The sequence below is a fragment of the Podarcis filfolensis genome (genome assembly GCF_964270895.1).
Source record: "Podarcis filfolensis genome assembly, chromosome: 15".
Lineage (NCBI taxonomy): Eukaryota > Metazoa > Chordata > Lepidosauria > Squamata > Lacertidae > Podarcis > Podarcis filfolensis.
This window is the reverse complement of record NC_139618.1, coordinates 36,396,445-36,417,913: the sequence shown is the minus strand read 5'-3', so window position 1 is coordinate 36,417,913 and position 21,469 is coordinate 36,396,445. Positions and strand designations below refer to the sequence as shown.

General features: G+C 42.4%; 1 protein-coding gene across 2 annotated transcripts in view; it reads left to right on the top strand.

Annotated features, from left to right (window-relative positions):
* UNC5D (unc-5 netrin receptor D) overlaps positions 1-21,469 on the top strand; it is a 410,127-nt gene that overhangs the window by 212,560 nt on the left and 176,098 nt on the right. For both annotated transcript variants that reach the window (XM_083588433.1, XM_083588434.1), the window contains exons 3-4: positions 3,000-3,143; positions 9,187-9,290. In XM_083588433.1, coding sequence (XP_083444559.1) covers positions 3,000-3,143; positions 9,187-9,290 — 248 coding nt within the window. The remainder of the gene's footprint in view (positions 1-2,999; positions 3,144-9,186; positions 9,291-21,469) is intronic.

Here is a 21,469-nt window from a genome sequence, read left to right as displayed (position 1 = left end):
AGGTAGATCTATTGAAATACTGACCAGAGTTGCATCTTGCCCTATCGAAACGCTGACTAATTGGTGGTTCGCAACATGATACCCAAGGCCCTTTCTCCCCTAGCTGCCATTTGAGTGATTCTTAGCAGTCTGTAATAGGGTTGTGGCAGCTGGCAGGCAGTTGCACTTTCCTGCTCTGTATCAGAACCCAGACAAAGCATTATATTCCTTCATTCCATTTCTGAGCTATTAACAGATGTGAGTGCATCTGTTGACCTCCCTTTGGTTGCTTACACATCAATTTGCAATGTTGCATCCTTATGTAGAGGACAAGAAATCCATCCATGTGCAGAGATGATGCTGAGGAAGGCGTAGGAGCAAAACTTTTAACACAACCTCAACTATTATAGACAGACGACATCACAGAGGGCCTCTCAGTCTGCAACTTTGCATTTGTAGAGAGGAGATAGGGAAAAAACATCCCATGTAATATGTGCATGAAAATAGTGAGAATATATTTCTGAAGCAATGCCTGTGAGAATATGAGCATTTAATCTAACTGATAGAAATTAGTGTTTATCCAGGCTACCAGCAGAATGAATTTTCTGATCCTGGGACTACTTTGATCCAGCAACTATGAAGTAATGGGAAAAATATTTTGATTCACACAATATACCTTGGTCTTTTTGGAACATAAACAATACATTTATTTTTAGAGTTGTTTGGTGGATAAAGGTCTTGTGTGTGTGTGCACCCACAGAGACATAGTTTTTAAACTTGACTTTCTGGCATTCTCTCTCATGTGATTCCAGACTTGGATGATACAGTTGCACTTAGTCTTTTCTGTTCTGTTTTAGGCCCAGAACAGGACTGTAGCTCAGTGATAGAACAACTGTTTTTTTTATGAGAAAGGTCCATAGCTGTCAACTTTTCCCTTTTCTTGCGAGGAATCCTATTTGGAATAAGGGAATTTCCCTTAAAAAAAGGAAAACATTGACTGCTATGGAAAAGTCCCTGGTCCAATCCCTGGCACTTCACATAGGGCTTGGAGAAAGCCATGTCTGAAACTCTGGAGAGCACTACCAGTCAGTGTGGGCAATACTAAACTAGATGTACCAAATGTCTGAATAAGAATAAGGACGCTTCCTTCTAACATTTAGTTGCCAAATAGACTGTCCCCATTTCCCCCAGACCCAAATATTGAAGAGAGGGAATTTTACTAGGGCTGGGGGAAAGGGTTAAATGGTCCCTCCACTCTCACTGTGATCTCTTTAGAATGCCCTCACTCAAGTATAGAGGGCCTAAGAAAACACAGGTGTGCTATTTGGAAAGGGGGATGTTATAATTTGAGAGTTGTTGATTCATAGACAGAATCTGTAGAGAAGCAGAGGGCTAGAACAATCTAGGATTAAGCTGTTTGGTTTATGTTTTTAATGTATGTACTTTGATGTTAGCTGCCCTGAGCCCGGTCTTGGCCAGGGAGGGTGGGGTATAAATAAAATTTCTTCTTCTTCTTCTTCTTCTTCTTCTTCTTCTTCTTCTTCTTCTTCTTCTTCTTCTTGTTGTTATTGTTGTTGTTGGAAATAATTAGAAATTGGGGCAGGTGGGAATTGGCTCACTTAGGATTCAAAGGTGAACTCATGTAATTCACATATTTTTGAGAAATAATACATGAACCGGAACACAGCCATCGTGCACTGAATTTTGCAACACAGTTCTCCAGCCAAGTAATATATACAAAAAGCATAAATATGGATGAAGTATGCATTAAAAAGCATATATTAACATGCAGAGGTACATTGGATTATGCAAAATTGCTTTGTAAACTTGTGTCTGTTAGGCAAAATTGCATACAAGTGCATATCTAATAAGAGAAACCTGCACTAAAATGCTGATGAATTTCCAGGAGGGTTTACTTAAACAAAAACAAAAAACAAAACACTATGGTGGAAATGTTTTGAAATGAATGAAAGAGTGGGAAAATGAGAAATGGAGAGAAACGGAAATTGACAAGTTCACCATTCCTAGAAATTAGAGCGACCTGGCATATACTGAGAGAATAGCTGGGTCATGGGTTATATTGCACCAGGGACACTGCCTAGCTATTCCACTGAGATTTTAAGTCAGGCTTTCTGTGCTTTCTTGAGCACCAGCGAGAGGAGGCTGCATAGGGAAAATGTGACAGGGATATTTTGCTCATGTCATTGTGCAGATGCTCAATAAATAGTGGGTGAACAAAGCAGGACTATTCACAGTAAATGCTGACTGTGTGTTATCTATTTACACACATAGATAAGCTGCTACTCTATTTTTTATAATTTTAACCATTGTTGCTTTCGTGATTGTTTGTTTTTAACTTTTGCAAGCCGTATTGATGGGAAAGATGGGAAGATGATGGTTATGAAAATAATGCCAGCTCCTGAGCGCCATTTGCCACTGGGCTGCTGTTTCTCTCTGGGGTTGCTTTGTGTATATTTCTTGATTTTCTGTCGTTCAGTCACTCTTGTCTTATTATTTTTGGCCATTATTCTGCTGCCATGCTTTGTTACAGCCGATGGATGAAAAAAAGTATACACCCCAAATACTACTGTACACACTCACCTATGAAGAAAGCCCTGTTTTAAGCAAGAATCTGTGCTTAGAATTGCAGCCAGCACTTATTAGAAGACTGCTGCCTTGCTTGCTGTGTTATTGTTGCATTTTCTTTTTGAAAAAAGCTGAACAAACCAACCTTTATTTATTTATTAAGAGCGAAAGTGCCAACAGAAGATTTTAAAGGCAGATATTGCATAGTCTGGAATCACATCTTGGCAAGCGGATGCTTTCAGCTCATGCGTTCTGACCTACTTGGCTGTTAGAATTTAATTAGCAGCCATATATTATTGTCAAAGTAATTAAAGCTTTGCCTTGATTAAAAAATGGAATTGTTTAATTAAAAAGAAAAGGTTTGGCTAACCTTAGTGTTATGCCTGAGTAAGACATTCTCTATCAGCTAATTTCCCTGTATCTTTCCCATTCAGGCTTGAAGGTTCGTGAGGCATACATCAATGTGACAAGGCAGCAAGTAGAAGATTTTCATGGGCCAGAGGACTACTGGTGTCAGTGTGTTGCATGGAGCCACTTAGGGACTTCAAAGAGCAGAAAAGCTTCGGTCCGCATAGCCTGTAAGTGCTGTCCAGCTTTGCTACAGAAGTTTGAGGATGAACCCTGTAGACTACTGTTGGGCATTGGGTCACTTGACAGTCTCCATTGTCCAAACATTGGTGGTCAGCGCGGCTGACAAAGCAGCAAGAATAGGGAAAGCATGGGTGGTGAATGTACACACAGAGGGAAAAAAGCAGAATTGTACCATAACACTTCTGACATTCAAGTGTTTTCAAGCTCTCTTGTGAGCGGTAAGATGTATTCCTTACTAAGTTTTCTGCTTAGTTTACAATTCCTGAGAACAAAATATAAGGCTGACACATGCTGAAGTGAGTATGGGTTGCAGTATCCCCCATACCAGTTGCAGTGTCCCCCTTCCAAGTATTCACAACTAGGGGTCATGTGAGTATTGGACATTCACTTTGTTAGTTTGAAGGAGAAAGCTTGGGATTTAAAAATTTGCCTGGGTCCCTCATAAGTGTATGGGAAATACATGTGTAGTTACTGTAAATACAGTAACAAGTACAAAATATATCTGCTGTAGCTGAATACTCACATGTTTTGACAGCTTCGTCCCCTATCTCTGTGGTTAACAAAAGGTGATTTCATATGATTGAGAAGTACATAGTTGCTGCTGGTGGTTATATATGGGGAAATAGATAACCATGTCCATAAATTAATAAAATAATCATCTGGATCTCAAGCACAGGGCTAAATGCACTCTCCAGTAAAAGAACTATAGCAGAGCTTTAAAAGTCACAAAAATGCAGCAACAGTGAAGTGTTACAAATAGGCTGTTAGACCTTTTAAATATTCCATTTAGCCTGCCTACAGCACTTTCCCCCATTTCTACCACACTCACAATGAACAGACCACACCTTTAGTAAGTTTAAATGGCTTTACTTACAGACTCCAAACTTCAGGTTCATGTGTTATTCCATGTAGCAACAAGAAAAACACAGGTAGAAATTCTTGGGTTACAAAATTCAGAAAAATACTTCTGACCACACAGTCTGGGCTTGAGGTGGTCAAGCCCGGATGTGTTGCCTGGTCGGCTTCACATGGTGGATAGAGAGTGAACAAAGAAGCTTCAATTATATTTGACTGCAATTCCCCACAATAAGCTTACTGTATGGTACCAACCTTCAATGCCACTCCAGGGCATGAGAAGCTGCAGACCATAGACCCACTGTGTGGCTTCTCGCTAAATGAAATTCACAAAGTGTGTCCCCTTTAATGCGTGGTGTGTTTGATAGCTGTATATCAGCTGCAACTTCTGTTTTTGCATAATTTCATTTCATTTTCATTTTTTAAAACATGCATCTATCAAATACTAGAATGGAAAGCACAGCACATTGGTAAGGCTCCATATGAGAAGACACACTAAAAGTAAAACTAAAAGTTGACAATACTGTTCAGACATTTGCTCAGGCTTTGAGTCAAAATATCCATATGTACACTGGGATTGCAGCAGAATGTTCTACCCTCACTGTAAGCTTATTTATACATCTATGCTGTCTATGCACAACATGCATAGACTCACACATGCAGTCATGTGCCAACAGCACAGTCCACAGCCTTACTTATGAGCCTACATGTGCACAACATGCTCATATGTTGTGGATGAGTAAGGTGCTTGCTCCCACAGTCCCACTTCCCCTACTTTCATTGGCTGTGTGAATATATGGGACATCTGAAGTATGCTTAAATAGCACATGCAAATCTTCTTTCACATGTAACTTGAGATAAATTTGGATCCACCCTCCCTAATATTCAGCTGAAACAGATTTGTCTATAGCAATTTTGTCAAGTTTCCAGTTCCAATTTGGGAATGACCTGCCAGAGATTCAAAATGGAAACAAGACCAGCCATAAATGCCCCCCTGGCTAATCTTGAGAGCTTGAGACTTGGAAGAACTGCATCCCAACATGGTGCACCCAAAGCCATGATGCATGAGAAGGCTTAGCATGACCTGGGGAATGCTTTGGAACCCAGGAGACCTGGTGACCTGTAATAATTATAAAGCCAGACACACCTTTTAGTACTTGCAGAATATACAGTATGTGGATTTAAGATTGCATTTGCAATGATAAACAGGTAATCAGTGCATTAGATAAATAATTTGAGAGGATATTGGGCTTGTGTGAAGGTACCAGAAGGTGTTAGATTCTGTACTCAAATAGAACCTTCATCTCACGCCCATTTCAGGATACTTAAAGAATTTTATTTCGGTGAATCTTGCAGCAAACTGACATGATCCTGCACCTTTTGGCCTAGTTTCCAGTTTGGAACCTCATTATTCTTTTGATTATACACATTCCCAATTTTTGGGTTATGGCTCCCAGCACAAAAATGTGCCAGAATATGATTGAAATGCATACTTTCAGATGAACACTGTTTAGAAGTGCAGACTTTTGGTGGTGCCAAACACAGACTTCCATTTGCTCAATGAGACTACTCCTCTTCCTCTCTACCTTGACCCCTCAATCTCTCCCTCCCCATCTGTTCTAGAGAGATTTTGTGTTCTGGTTTGATGCCAGATCCCACAGAGAAAGCAGAAAGGCTGAAGGGAAGGCTGATTAAAAGTTCCTGGACTTCAGTCAGCTCCGAGGGAACAATTCAAAGCCTCTAAAGGCCTCATCCACAATTCCCTTTGCCCTGCTGCTTTCCCCCAGGAAAACCCGTTGTTTAGCTCTGAATCAGAACAAACAACAACCAGGTTTTCTGCAGATTCTCATTTGTTCCGATTTAATGCTAAAGAGTAGGTTGTCAGGGGGAAAGCAGTGGGGCAAAGGGAAAATCATGCCTAGAAAGCAAATGACAAGTGGAAAACTGCTTGGACCTGTGCTTTCTTGGCACAAGACATGAAGAGCCCTAAGTCTCTGTCTCCAAACTACCTCCTCCAACTTCCCTCCATTTGCAGGGAAGAGCCTTAAAGGGCCAACCCTCTTCCTGAAGACAACCCTCCTCCTCTGTTCTATAACCTGCCTCCTGGTGCACTTCCTGTACTGCTGGACGGGTGCTGTGCTGTGGAGGCATTTGGTTCCTCGGGGGAAGGTGACCATGAGGTTCTGATTTCTGGCCCTACAGGTCCTGGTGGACTGAGAGATTCCTCTGGGGGCTGCTCAAGCACAATGGTCTCCCTATCTTCAACAGTCATCTGTGGCTCCCCACCTGGTGTCCCCCGCAGTCTCCAACTCAATGTCTCTGCTAGATTCAGGGATTATGACACTGCTAGATTCAGGAGTCTTCCCAGCCTCCAGAAAATACTTTTACAGGGGAGGAGTCAGCAGCAGGACGAGAGGAAATAGATCTGTCCATTTGTGTACACATTATTTGAGCATGTTCAGAAGATTAAACCTTTCTTTGGGGTGAGCCCCTAGATGGCCCACTTTCTGCATATCCCCCCTTTTTCCTGTGCATTTCAGATATTACTTTTCTTCCACACTTTTTTTTTCTAAGGACGCTCGCCTTAAATTGAACAGTTGGGTAAACACAGCAGCTTCATGATTTTTATAAATGACAGTGATTTTTCATTGGCTGGTTTGCTTGGAATGCGTAAATTATTTTCATTTCATTGAATTAACTGCCCTTACATTGAAGGAGCTGGTAATTCTCCCGTTTTGCAGGGCTGCATAGGGCTATTATTCGGAATTGGATTTTTATTGACTCTCTCTCCCCCCGCCATATACTATGAATTTTCTTTCCTAACATGGAAGTGTGAAAAGGGAGCATGAAATTAATTGGTGGATCGATCTGGCTGTATAAGTTCTGAAGCCACATGGACACGGCTACTTGCTTTCTCCATGTCCAGTGTGGCTTTGCAGTTTTTCCTCCCAAAAAATACAAAGCCTTGGTAAGGAGCTCTTATGTAGCCTTGATATAACTAAAATAAGTACCGTATTTTTCGCTCGATAACACGCACCTGACCATAACACGCACATCGTTTTTAGAGGAGGAAAACAAGGAGAAAAAATCTGCGTGTTATAGAGGGAAAAATACGGTACTCTGGTTATTTCCATTGGCAAAGCAACCTTCTCTGTTTTCTCAATAAAGCTGCGTTGCTTTATTTACATATATTGTTTTCTCTATTGTATATGGGTATGTAGTGTGTGTGTGTAGGGAAAAGCAGTAAGGGAAGGGTCTCTAACATTTTTAGAGACTCCCTTCGGGGGGGGGAGCGGGAAATAGCAAGTGGGAATTATACTGACTCAGCTGTAGAGCACCTGCTATGCATGCAAAAAGCCTCAGGTTCAGTGCCCTAGCATCACCAGGTAGGAATGAAGGCAGACATCACTTTCTGGATGTGGTGGAGCTGCTCCACTAGCTTTTCATCAAGTAAATATCTGCTCCCTTTGGATTTCAACCTGGGTTTAAGACCCAGGTTCATTTCAGTTGAACATATGCACTTGTAAAATGTGTTTGCTTGTTTGTGTGTTGTTTTAGAAAATTCAACATTTTTTTTTAAAAAAACTCGCACTTGAAGTGAAATTCTATTAATTTTCAGAATTGATCTTTCTCTCTCTCTGCACCATGAAGTCTGAGACTGCTTTTCGTTGTTGTTTTTAAAGGGGGGGGGAGACAGAGTGGGGAGAGAAACATACATAAGTGAGTGGGAAGACTTCTCTGATAGACCTCACAATGCAATATGAAGAGAGGCAAATTCTTATAATTTCATTCTCTCTGCAGGGGAGAAAGCATTTAGTCAGTTCCCAGGCATGGGAGAATGTTTAGCATTCTTTTCCCGAGCCAAGTCCCACTATGCCCAATGAGACTAGCTCCTCAGTAATTGTGCTTAGGATTTAGGAATGGGAGAGACATTCATTCACATCACCCTACCAATTTTACAATCCTTGAACTGCTTTAACCAATATATTAACCGAAATCCACACTCCTCCGTGTTTTGCAATGCTGTTTTCCAGCCTTTTAGGACAGCCAGTCTGGCATAGTGGTTAGTGTTGGGCTGGAAATGGAGAGACCCAGGTTCAAAGCATCACTAAGCTACAAAGCACAGTGGGTGACACTGGGCCAGTCAGTCTCTCACATCTTAACATACTTCAAAGGGGTGTTGTGAGGATCACCTGGGTTTTTTTTTTTTTGGGGGGGGGTAAACCATATATGCTGCTGTGAGCTCCTCGTAGAAGGGGTGGTGTATGAGTGCATTCCAGTTTTTCTATCTGTTTCTTGATATATGCACACTCCATCTAAATTGTCCCACTTTATACATCTGGTGAAATAACTGCTTGCCTATGAAAACTCATACTGTAGTCAATGTGCTGGCCTTCAAGGTGCCACAGAACTCATGATGCAAGCATGGGGAACTGATGCACATAGAGACCTAAAAGCTCAGCTAACTAGCCAGGCTAGAGGCCTTGTGCCTTATTTTGTGCTAGGAGCAGCTTTACTCCCGAGGTTGTAAACAACATTCTTAAGTGTCTACATTTGACAAGAGAGAGTCCTTTGTTTTCTTGCCTAGTGAATAGGTAATGAAGGAAAGACCATACATGGTGTAATTAGTATTGTGTCCTAACTTTAAATTGGAGGAAGTTTATGCATATGTATTGCTTTAACAGATAACAGCAGGTCCCACCCTTTGGGGCTTTGCTCAGCTTTTGGAGAGTGATCCCACTGAGCCTTTATTGCTAGCAATAAACACCCTTTTGTTGTTCATCAACGCTGCTGGAGATTTTCCTTTCAGCCCAGACATATATTTTGCTGCAGAACCTCAGACCCTATGTCTGGATGTGGCCCTTTCGGCCTCTGGATATGGCATCCAAGACTCTCCCTGGGCCATGCCACACTCCTCAGATGCCCTGCTTGAGGAGTTTTGAACTGTGACAGTATTTCTTGCTTGCCAAGATGAACAAATGTGTGTGCAGAAACCCCTGGGTCAGCCATGCTTCTGGTGGTCTTCAATAGGTTCTCTAAAATGGAACGTGGCCCTAAGATCGAAGAAGTTCCCTGGCCTGCTAACTATATCTGCTGCAAGGGACTAACCTGTTTATCCCCCTTGATTTTTTTTTATTTTTTGAATGGTTAATGGCCGTGTGTTATTCTTTACAGATTTGCGCAAGAACTTTGAGCAAGACCCTCAGGGGAGGGAAGTTCCTATTGAAGGCATGATTGTTCTCCACTGTCGCCCACCAGAGGGAGTGCCTGCCGCAGAGGTGAGGGATCATGTCCTTGGCATTTCACAAAAAACAACAACAGTGTCTGTGTTCTTATGTTTGGATTCCTTTGGTTTAATCAGGTTGCAGTGTGCATTTAAATAGGAATTAAGCACTGCAAGACAGGCTTAAAAGTTTATTTAAGCCTCCCGTCCCGGGTGAATTAAGATTTGTGTACCTCCTATGTATTACAAATTGAATCTTTTGACATGCTCTGAGTGTGGATATCAGCAATTATTTCCTTTCCATTATCTCCCATTGAGAAACTGTATCTACTGACCATCCTGTGCCATTAACCAGTAATCTGCCCAACAAAAGAAAGGGGCCAGCCAAAGCTGTCATTAAATGACATTAAATGTCATTAAATTCTGTGTATTTGAAGAAGTGTGTATGCACAAGAAAGCTTATACCAAGAACAAACTTCGTTGGTCTCTAAGGTGCTACTGGACATTTTATATATATATTAAATGATACTGTTGGAACATAGGAAGAGTTTTGCCATGGTAGGGATCAACACCACTCCAGCAAACTTTTCCAGAGTAACCATAAGGGGAGTTTATGATATGTTTCCTTTGCACATATCTCCCATATCGCTGTGCTAATGCATGATGTTGCATAATTTAAGTAAAATGCTGGAAACCTCAGGAAGGGAGAATGCTGTTGCGCTCAGATCCGGCTCAATGACTTTCCATGGGCATCTGCTTGGCCACATTGCAAGAAAGAGAACGTTGCACTAGATGGGCCACCAGGCTCTTCTTAGGTTCTTATGAGAGCAGCTTCCACTTTGAGTAGACAAATAGCACATCATGTACTAAAAGAGTTTCTGGGCTCCGTCTCCCCTTTCCAAGACCAGTTTTACCATGTAGTGAGTTATTTGTGTAGATTGCACCTTAGAAAGGGAAGTGTATTGAACAGTTGGAAGGCAAATAACAGCATGCAGTGCTTTTAGTCCTCTGAGTACTGGAAACTCCATGAAAACACTGACACATTAATTGTGTGTGGCCAGCCAAGCAGCTAAATAAAACATCTTGCCTGGATTTTGTAGTTTTCTTTTGATCATTGCCATTGATCACAAATTTCTTGCCATTCCGGCTCTTTCTTCAAGCCTTATGCTCTTCCTTCAGTATCATGACAGACAATTACTGAAAGTGGTCAGCTTGTATCTGTAATTACTTATGCTGCAATTGCTTCCCTGAAAGATCCTCTTCAATCCTCCCCACGGAACCAACTGCCCACTCTTCAGATTAGTAATTGGGAATAAGCACAGACCGCTGTAGGTAACTGATCAGAATTCATGAACATAACCTCTCTTCATCTCTACCTTTCTATGTACACACACACACACACACACACACAATAATGTTGACCACAAAACTAGCAACAATAAATAGTAACAAGAGCAGCATCTATATCTCAACTTCTTGCTCCCAACTGCTTAATGTGGCATGCATAATGCAACCCCTCCGTTCTCACAACCTTGTCAGGTAGATGTCAGGGACTGGGCAGAGGAGGAATGGTGGAGACTGCCTCCCCAGCTAGACCTTTCCAGGGAGGAGGAAGTGTCTTTAGAAAACATTCCAGACCCCCCCCCCCCGAACCTGGTGAGCCTTGAAAATAGGAGAGCAAAGAGCTCAAAGACAGAGGGCACGTAGCAGCACCCATAGGAGAAAGGACGAGAATGACGAATGAGGAAGTGGGGGGGGGGGTTCACTCAGGACAGCACCATTATCCAAGAGGTTGGGTTCTATAGCCTCTTTCTGTAAATACTGAATAAAAAGATAGTTGTAATAAATATTCCCTTGCCTTTGTACGTTCCTCAGCAACCGGCCGGTAGTCGCTGGCAGTGGCCTGCCAGTAGGAGAGGCTGAGAGCAAGTGACAGACCCAAGGTCATATTGCAAATTTAATGGCTTCATACAGATTTGAGCTTGGGTCTTCCCAGTCCTAGTGTGACACTAGGTGGTTTGGTGTTATTTACTACAGCTAACACCCTCCCACCAGGTATGTCCAAACAGACTATTCCAGAATTATGTCTGTGTGTTCATTCGGTGTATATTTCCAACCTAAGAGCAAGGCCTAGCCCAGTGCCCTCAGAGTTTTGAACACAATTATTCATGACCATAGTCCATGCATCTGGGTCCAATGTGACTTGTAGTCCAAAACATCTAGAGGGCACCAGGTTGGGGAAGACTGATCTAGGTCAATATCATATACTTTGGTTGGCAGCAATTTTGCATGGTCTCTTCCGGTGGTTTTCCCCAGAACCCTACTACCTGATCTTTTCAGGGACTGGACCTGCATGCAAAGTATGGTTTTGACCACTGAGCAATCATTCACCTGCTTCCTTAACATAAGAGTTGCTCCCTGGTACCGAGATAATTGATGGTGGTGGTACCTTTAATGTACAAGCCCCATGAACAATATTAAATCCTCCTTTTTGCAGATTGGGACTGTAATTGGGGTGCCCCAAATAAACCTCAGCTGGGAGCAGTAACGGTTCTGAAGACCAGTTACTGGAAACTGCAGGTGGGGAGTCTGTAGGTTTCCTATAGACAACTGGTTGGTCATCATGAGAACAGAATATTAGACTGGATGGGCCATTGGCCTGATCCAGCAAGTTCTTCTTCTGTTCTTATTCAGCCTGATTGCCGGTTTTTTTCTCTGTGGACACAGCTGGAAAAGCAGTGGTGCTTGCGTTACAGCAGGTTGTTGGTTCTATCTATCAGCTCAGAGCTGGAGCTTTGGGCCAGCAATTCCATCTGTGCTGTGGTAAGTTTACTCTCCAACAAGACTTAGAGCCGCATCTGCACTGCTGCTATTTAGGTACACATTGATAGAGAGAGAAACTGATCTAAACCAGAGGCAGCTTGTTTCTCATCTCAGTCAAAATCACTATGGTATCTTATTAATTGGGTGGACAGAAGAAGCCAGAGAAACAATAAAACTCTAAAGAACAAGCAGCGCATTCTGTTCATTAGTCAGAGGGCCTGCTGAGCACATGCCATTGGAAACTAGTTTATATGATGAGTAATGAGGCAAACTGGGAGGAGGAAGGCAAAAAAAGAAAGAAAGGAAAAAGATAACCAACTACTCCAAAGAATAAGCTTCCAGCTAGCTAGGAGTAGCAAAACTGCTGAATAGAAATGAGAACAGGAAATAAAATGTGTGTCTAAGAGCCAAACCACACATTATGTTAAATGCATGATTGCATTTAACACCAGTGGTTTTGTTGCCATTAAGTAGCATCTGCAGGGGGCCGGAATCAGGATTGTGATCATTTTGTGCAGAGAGGGTGTGTGTAAACTGTTTTCTCCCATGTGTACACGCTCCTCTGCATCCGGCGTGCTCCCACCACTGTTTAGGAGAGCAGCGTAGACATGATGCTAGCCATAATCCATATCTGTTGTTCTGCCGTTTCTTATGATATACTGTGTTTTGATGTGATTCTCCCCAAACCAGTTTCGATCCGGAATGAGGAAAGGAACAACTGAGCTGCATTTTCAGCTGCTAAAGGGCACACATCCCTTGATGTCAGTTCCACTTTTCCTCTTCCAGCAAATTGCTTTTAGGGTGGGGCAGGGACAAAAATGGTGCAGTCAAGTTGGGTCTTAACCTAGTTCAGCTATTGGACCTGGTGCAGCAAAATTCTAGGATTTTCCTGTGCCCCCTGCACCTTCCGCCTTCGCTGGTGGAAACAACAGAACTCTGGATATGGCAGTAGCTTCACCACTCTGTTAAGCCCCACTACTGCCCACCAGGGATTTGGTTTGCTGCCTAAAACATTCATTCAATGATCAGAAGGACCCATCCACATCTGGAGGGACAGTTTAGGAGCCACACAGTTACAGTGGTGTTGGCTTAACCACAGTCATTAAATGGCTTCCCGAGATGGAAGAGTTCATATAATCTTCCAATTTGGGATATGGCAATTCACCAAGACAATAGTCTCCTTTAGTTATGGGAAAACTTACACCTCTGAATGTATTGCCGTTATTGTGGACCTGGTACATCAAAGGTATAACCAACACAGAGCTCTCATTCAATCTTATCATGAAGACAGGAAGAAATAAAATAGCTGAGATGTTATTAGGTAGAGGATTAAAAGCTGTTAAAATCAGCCTCCCCTTCCTATAAACTGCATATATTAATGCTGTAATGTCCGGAATGGCTTCATCAAACCCTCACACCATCCCAGGAGTTAACCCTTGTGGCTGTTGAGACAGAGCCCACTTGACTACTTTCAGATCAATTCATTATTTCGAACTATAATACTTTACATTTACCAGCTAAATGGAAAATCTGTCTTTCATAAAAGTTAGGAATGATGTCTGATAAAAAAGGCGACATTTTAATGGCTTTCTGCAGATTAAAATGGCGGAGTTCTCAATAAACCCTGATTTACTGGTGTTGGTTGTAAAATGGTTATTGCTGCTAATAAAGTCTGTAAATCCTAACTGGTCATATTTGCTCTGGACAATAAAACTTCCCATAAAGGCTCAGTGTATAAGGCTAATTCTCTCTTCACATCAAGGTAAGCAGTCTACTCAGAGTAATAATTCATAACCTTTGGATACCTGGTCTACATTTAAATAAATGGCTGTGTGCTCCCCCACAGCAATAGAATTCCAGACTGTACATTCCTTTGTTCTGACAAGTATGGTAATTTATGAGCAAGACAGCTAATTCACTCCAAAACACAGGACCAGGCTGTGCTCTTTTGGAAGGTGGTGCAGCCAGCCGTGATCTGCTCTGCTTCTCCTCTCTCTGCCCTCAAAAAGCTCATGATCAAATGCAAATGGTTTTGTAGGGAAAAAATTAAGCTGGTTGGAATGTAGACTTCATATTCTGATTTTTACACATAACTTGAATCATTATTAGCATGCATTTTTTTCATCCATAATTCTTTTGCAGTGTAGTGTGTGATTCTTTTCTTTTAATACGTTGTTAATTAAGGCCCCTTGCCACAATTAACACATGGAATAAACAACATTCTGACGTCAGGTGAACATGGTTGCAGGAAAGCTGCAAGCATTGGAGTGCATCCTTTTGAAGAGGCAGGTGACACGCTCATTTATTTCAATATACAGCCTCAGCTCACCTCCTACCAACCTTTTGACAACCTGCTTAGTGGAAGGGGATCATCAGGAGGCTAGTGCAGACAACGCTGTCAGCTCACTATAAGGAATGATTTTGTCTTGAGAATTTCCTGTAACGCAGGCTCACCATGGTCTGATGGAACACAGTGAGAAATACTGCTGAATCTAAATTAAGGTTACCAGATTTTTTTCAATGAATCTGGGGACACTGTTTTTTGAAAAGAAAAAAAAGTTTTTTTTTTAAAAAATGTGTTGTTTTTTTTTAAAATAAGAACTAAAATCTTCTCTTCTGTGGCCTCCTCTGTTGCGTGGCCTTCCTCTGGGCCCCAGCCTGCTCTCTTGGAGTGCTAGCCGCCGTGGAGTAGGCTTCGGTCGGGTCTGGGCTGTGCCATGTGTCCTTGCCCTCCCGGTGCTCTCCTACCTCTTTTCCTTAGCGGCGGTGGTGGCAGCGGTGTGGCAAGGTTGGGGCTTCTTTCATTTTTCTCCTTTCTCTTTTTTTTTTGGAAATAATATTTATTAAAGTTTTAAAGGTTACAAAAATAAAAAATAGAGAACACCATATTAAACAAAAACAAAACAGCACATAACAATAATAAAAAAGAAAAAAAGAGAAAAAAAGAAAAATAAACAGAAAAATAAACACAATTAAAAAAAAACCACAACAAACCTTCCCATAACTTATCTTTCATTCACTTGTTTCCTTGACCTCCTCACACCTCCCTTTTTTGTATTCTAGTTCGGTTAGCTATTTCAGCAAATCCTTTCCATCTTTTCCAATTTTTGTCCTTATCTTACTATAATGTAACTTTACTTTCCCTCTTTTCACCAATTAACAGTCTGTTTTTTCTTAAACCTTTATAACATTTCTGCTAAAACCACATAACTTCATTCCAACATCCTTCTAACATTCCTTAATTTTACAATGTTTCTGTAAATAAACTTTAAATTTCTTCCAATCTTCTTCCACCGACTCTTCTCCCTGGTCTCAGATTCTGCCGGTCATTTCCGCCAATTCCATGTAGTCCATCACCTTCATCTGCCATTCTTCCCGGGTGGGTAGATCCTGTGTCTTCCAGTCTTTTTTCTCCTTTCTCTCTCCTTTTTCTCCTTCCCCTCTCTGTTTCCTTTTGCATTGGCTTCAGGGTTTTCCTGGCTCCAAGCGGGACGTCCCGCTGCGCTCCAAAGGCTTCCTTTTGCTGAAGCTGGGAGAGCAAGACTCTCCCGGCTTCAGCAGAGAGGGAGAGCTGCGCAGTGCCCCTTCAGTGAAGCGGGAGGAGAAATGGAAGGGGCTCTGTTTCTCCTGCTGCTTCGCTGAAGGGGACTGAGCAGAGAGGGGGATATTTTTTTTTCTTGTTCTCCCCCTCTAAAACAAGGTGCGTCCTATGGTCGGGTGCGTCCTATAGAGCGAAAAATGTGGAAATTCATCAGTCTAATGCAGTGGCCTTACCATGACATCACCTTTTGATGGCAGATAATAATTTGGGGATCTCATCAGGGTTCAAAATTCCTCATTAACAACTCAGAGAGGCAGCATAAAATGTTGCATAAAGACTGCACAAGGTTGTAACAGAAACAAATCCATTTGTTTAATGGTGTGCAATGCCTTGTTTAAAGGCATTTTATTATCTTTACATAGAAGCTGCTTATATTATGAAATCTGAAGAAAACAAAGCAACATAAAACAATGCAATACAGCAATTCTGAGCTTTTACAAAATGGAGCAATTTAAGAATTTCATAGTAACTGTATTGACAAAGCACAATCAATCAGTGTTTGCTATTACTGAGGAGCTAGCCTCCTTCAGCCCATCTAGAAATTCTAACTTTCATAGCATATAATCATTTCTAAGTTTCCTTCCCTTTCTTAAGATAAGAATTGTGCAAAAAAATTAAATACCTTTATTTATCTATCTATCTGTCATCTTTATTGCTGTCAAAGACCAGACAACCTAAATAGATATAAATACAAACAATAAACCAGTAAATGTTTAATAGCATCTATTATGGGAAAGGATACAATTGTCTTTAGTCATACCCCAATGAATAGAGCTGAATTTCATGATGAACTTAAATTATCATGCTACGACCTCCATTGAAATTCATTGGTTCAAGGATAGCCACCTAGAGATCAGTAGCACGGCATCCTGGTATCATGAGACATTTTCCTTCTGGTTTATGGATATTTCCATTTCTGATGTCAAATTTGTGTCTATTGATGTCATAGGTAGAATGCAGTGGGGAGTTCCTCGTAGATGATCACTAATATGATCACTAATGATCCACATTCACGTAGGAGTGAGTGAGAAATTACATTCATTCACACTTTTGTTTATTACTTACTTATCAAATTTATATACCGCCCTATACCCGGAGGTCTCAGGATGGTTAATGGTGAATCTATTTAATTCACACTTTCTGAAACGCTATGGAATGTGTGTACTGTGGTACCTCGGGTTACATACGCTTCAGGTTACAGACTCTGCTAACCCAGAAATAGTACCTCGTGTTAAGAACTTTGCTTCAGGATGAGAACAGAAATCGTGCAGCGGCAGCGCGGCAGCAGCAGGAGGCCCCATTAGCTAAAGTGGTGCTTCAGGTTAAGAACAGTTTCAGGTTAAGAACAGACCTGCGGAACGAATTATGTACTTAACCCGAGGTACCACTGTCTTGGCATTTCCCCGTAAATTCTTACATTTAGTAAATGGTAGAATTTAGATAATATTTGGAGTAGTATTGAAGATGCCAGGCACAGTGTAAAAATACAGGTTGAGACAGAAGATGATGGCAGGGTCATTTCCCTGACAAGAGGTGAGACATTCAGCGTTAGGCAAGAAGTGAGGGGAGGACTTCCTCCCCAGTTGTGTTAGCAAAAGGCAATAGCAGAGTTGGGGGAGAGAGGTTGCCAGGGTAACAGGGGGCATGATGTCACCCCAGGGAAAATGTGTTCTTTTAGACAGAGATTTTTGAGCAAGGGTTTTGAGGAAGAAGAAGAAGAGAGGGGCCAGAACTCAATGTGGTGTTGGCTGGGAGAGGCTGCATGCAGAGACTGGGGAGCATGGCTATTTTCTGCTCTAGACCCAAGCCTGTTGAAGCTGAGAGGGGAGCAAAAAGAGACACTCATGGGGTGGAATGTTCTGCACCGCCTCCATAAGACTCAGGCGTAAGTATGTGTGACTAAACCATATTTCTTAAAGACACTGCAGTTTCCGCTGTAACTCATTCCAAAGGAACACAATCCCCGGTTAAGTGCAAAGACCCCTGGAATCTTGCTACTGCTTGGCAGAGATTGGGGTGGCTTGTAGGAATAAATAGTACAAACTGATGTTGAAACAGAGATAACTGAAGATTGGAGCAATGAGAAAGCAAGAGAAAGAGTAATTAACAGATTATCCCACCCCTAGTCCCATAACATGCATCTACTATTAGTTCTGGGGCTGGGAAGAGAGGGAGGCTGCATCTAGTGTGGGCATAAAAGCTATCCCACCCCCACCACAAGTCCTGTTACTTTATGTGCTTAACAGAGAGGGAGTGAGATGATCCAGTTCCACAGCTTTGATCTGCCTGGATCAAATTAATTTACAGATAAAAGGCCACTGCAGCATTCTTGATGCACAGCTGAGGTGTTTTTTTTTTTTGGGGGGGGGTAAATAGTCTTTAAGCTGAATTGCACATTAGCAAAAGCAAACAATTAGGGAGGCCTGCAAATAAGGAAATACAGTTTTGGAATTCTGCTTGAATGTTGCACAGGCATGAATCAAGGGGCTTAGATCCTGCTGAGGCAGCACCAACTTTAATGTTGCTCTGAAAGGCACAGCCCTGCCCTAATTATTTCGGCAGCAGATTTCAGTTGACTGTTTGTGGCAGAGCTTCTGTAAAATTCACAAAGCAGCTCTATTATACCTTTATTAGGACCAATTAAAAATTTGCAAAGGACTCAGCTAGCTTTGGAAATTCACAAAACTCAAGGTTAATGTTTTATTTAAATAAGAAACTGGTAAGGAAAGTACATTGTGGGTTGAGGACGTAGGACAGGGATGAGGAATTTATGGTCCTCCAGAGGCTTTTGGACTCTGGTACCCCTCATGCCTGACCATTGGCTATGCTGGCTGGGACTGATGGGAACTGGAGTCAGGCAACAAGCTGCCTATTCCTGGCATATCATGCCCTTTTTCCAAGAGGAGCCCAGGGCAGCAAATATCCCAACAACAGAGCAATTAAAGCATCTAAAAACAACTAAAAACAATTCCAATATAGTTGCCGACGGGGGAAGATTTCTTCTTAAAAGACTTGTTGGAAAAGGAAGTGTGGCTGTCATACATTTAACAGGAGTGCATTCCAAAGGGTAGGTAACAACTGTAAAGGCCAAATTCCTGCATTAAGATGTGTTAAGGTGTGATAAAGGTGGTATCTGCAGGAGGCTTTCATCTGCAGAGTACAGTGATTAGTTGGGAACATAAGTGGGTGAGATATGTTAGGTATCTTGATCCTAAGCTGTATAGGTCTTGGTCATGGGTAGGCAAACTAAGGCCTGGGGGCCGGATCCGGCCCAATCATCTTCTAAATCCAACCTACGGATGGTCCAGGAATCAGTGTGTTTTTACATGAGTGGAATGTGTCCTTTTATTTAAAATGCATCTCTGAGTTATTTGTGGGGCATAGGAATTCATTCATTCCCCCACCCCAAAAAATATAGTCCGCCCCCACCCCACAAGGTCTGAGGGACAGTGGACTGGCCCCTGCTGAAAAAGTTTGCTGACCCCTGGTCTTGGTAGATGTCCCGACGCAGTGTTACATGGAGCATTCATATGGCACCCAAACAACCACACACACCTGAGGAATGTGTAAAGTGGGTTGTGAAGCCGTACGAGCCAGCCCTGCCTGTGTCACTGAATGATGCATCCGGCAGTCCCAATCCCGTACCATCTGCTTATTGGAGAAATGCACACTGACCTCCATGCAGTGGGAGTGGGGGGGGGGGCTTCTAGGATCCCCCCTCACATGCAGGATCTCTAGATGCACATGTTGATGTGCACATAGAACTCTGTTTCATGTGTGCCAAGCAGGTGAATGAGGTCGGGGCTATTCCGTGTGGATCTATGGCCTCTCATCTATTCCTTGTCCAACTCAAGTGTCAGAGACATAGCCGATGTTAGTTTCTGTTTCCTCACTGTGCAGCTGCTTGCAGTCACAAGACTCTGTTTACATTCCACAGAGTCCAGATACTGTTGGAGTCTCACGGGAAAGGGAGACTGGATGTGACGTTACTGGTTTCCTGTTTCCTTTGTTCTGTTGTTTCCTTTGTTCAGTTGCTCTCTGCTCTCACAGAGAGGAGATGTATATTTCTTTGCTTTCTGCATAGCTTAGTAATAAAGCATAGCAATGTAGCCCGTACCTATCTCATGCTTCCGTTGTGGACTTTGTTGTTTTAATGCTCTGCTGGGAGGGCTTGGAGGAAGATGAGCCTTATCAGCTCAGACGAACGGAGCTGAAATCCCAATTGCCGGCAGAGAGGCCGGAAGAAGCAGAGGTAAACAGGAACTTGATTCTTTCACACTAAGAAAGTGAGATACGCCCTTCTCGCTCTGGAATGCTGCCTGTAAGTTTTTGCAGCAGCACAGAGATGCAGGAGGCAGGAGGCAGGTGATAGGAGGGGTTTGGATTCAGCTCCAGAGGAGGAGGAATTGGCTGCACCTGAGTCTCCAAGAAGCAGGAGGCGGAGCAAGCAATTAGAACAAAGGAAGACCAGCAGGAAATGGGGGAGGACGTGGTGTATATCTGGCCTTGGGAGGGGCCAGAAGCCAGTCGAGTCAACTGACTCTGACAGTGAGGAATGAGCTGTGGAAACTCAGACTGCTGAAAGCCTGTTATTGCTAAATAAACCTCAACTGGTAAAACTGCCAGCGTTCCATGTCTTGTGCTAAACCTGACATTAAGATAGCAATTCAGGTAGTTATTTGTGGACTGTTCAGTCTGTTTGCGCCCAGTGCAAAAGTTTCTCGGGTCACACCAAAGCCTGAGGTACTCAAAGCCTTTTAAAAGCACGGCTTCACAGCAAGGCACATATATTATCCTTTTCACAGTGACACCCTCTGCCAATACCTTAAAATCTTCCACAGCTTTGAGTACAGTTACCACTTCCACATTGCCAAAAAGAAGGACTGAGATTGAGGGAGATTTGTGTAAACTTTGCATATGTTTATTTACAGTAATGGGAATAGGATTTCAGTAGAACTCTTATTACTCACAGTGGTGCTGGGTGCTACTGAATCTGTTGTCCGTGTGCTTGACGACAACTTCAAGGCCCCTGCTATCCCTTCTTATCTTTAAATCAGAGGTGGATTGAACAGCTCTTCAAATAAGGGGCTATCCTCTGTAATGTAGGACACACGCTAGCTAGCAGCATGAGCACAATTTGGCTTTCTGATGACAGAATAACTATAACCCCAACCCACCTGTGGGACATTTTCATCAACCAGCCCCAGATGCTGAAAGCAACATTTAATTTGCTCCTTTCTACCTTAGTTGCTGTTATCCCTGCTGTAGGAGGAATGCTTGTAGTTTTACCCCACTGAGGAGTTCACAGGGCCTCCAGGGACGATTTTGATCTGGGAAAACTGTCTGTAATTATAGATTTAAAATCACTTCTGTCAGGTGTAGCTGCCCCCAACAAGGATAGGATAAACACACACTCACAGACCCCTATCTGTTTAAAAGTAATATTAAAAAGTGGGGAGACTTACAGATCCTCCTGCATTCTGTCTGCTTCAAGCTTGAGTCTGCAAGATATACTTCCAGTTGTTGATTTTTTTCCATTCCCCCACCAATTCTCCCCCAGCTTGACTTACATTTGACCTCCTGCCGAGATTCAGTTATCATTTCTTTCTTCAACCAAAAGCACATAATGTTGCTATGTAAAAACAGACACACTATTTTATCTCCCTCCTTCTTTACAATCAGCCGAGTTCTGTGTTTCACAAAAGCCTGAACTGCTGTTTGGTTTTGTAATAACAAGCAATAAAAGACCTAGGCTATTTGACTCCACAACATCTTTCCATTGAGGCAAGTCTGATGTTTTGTATAGCAAA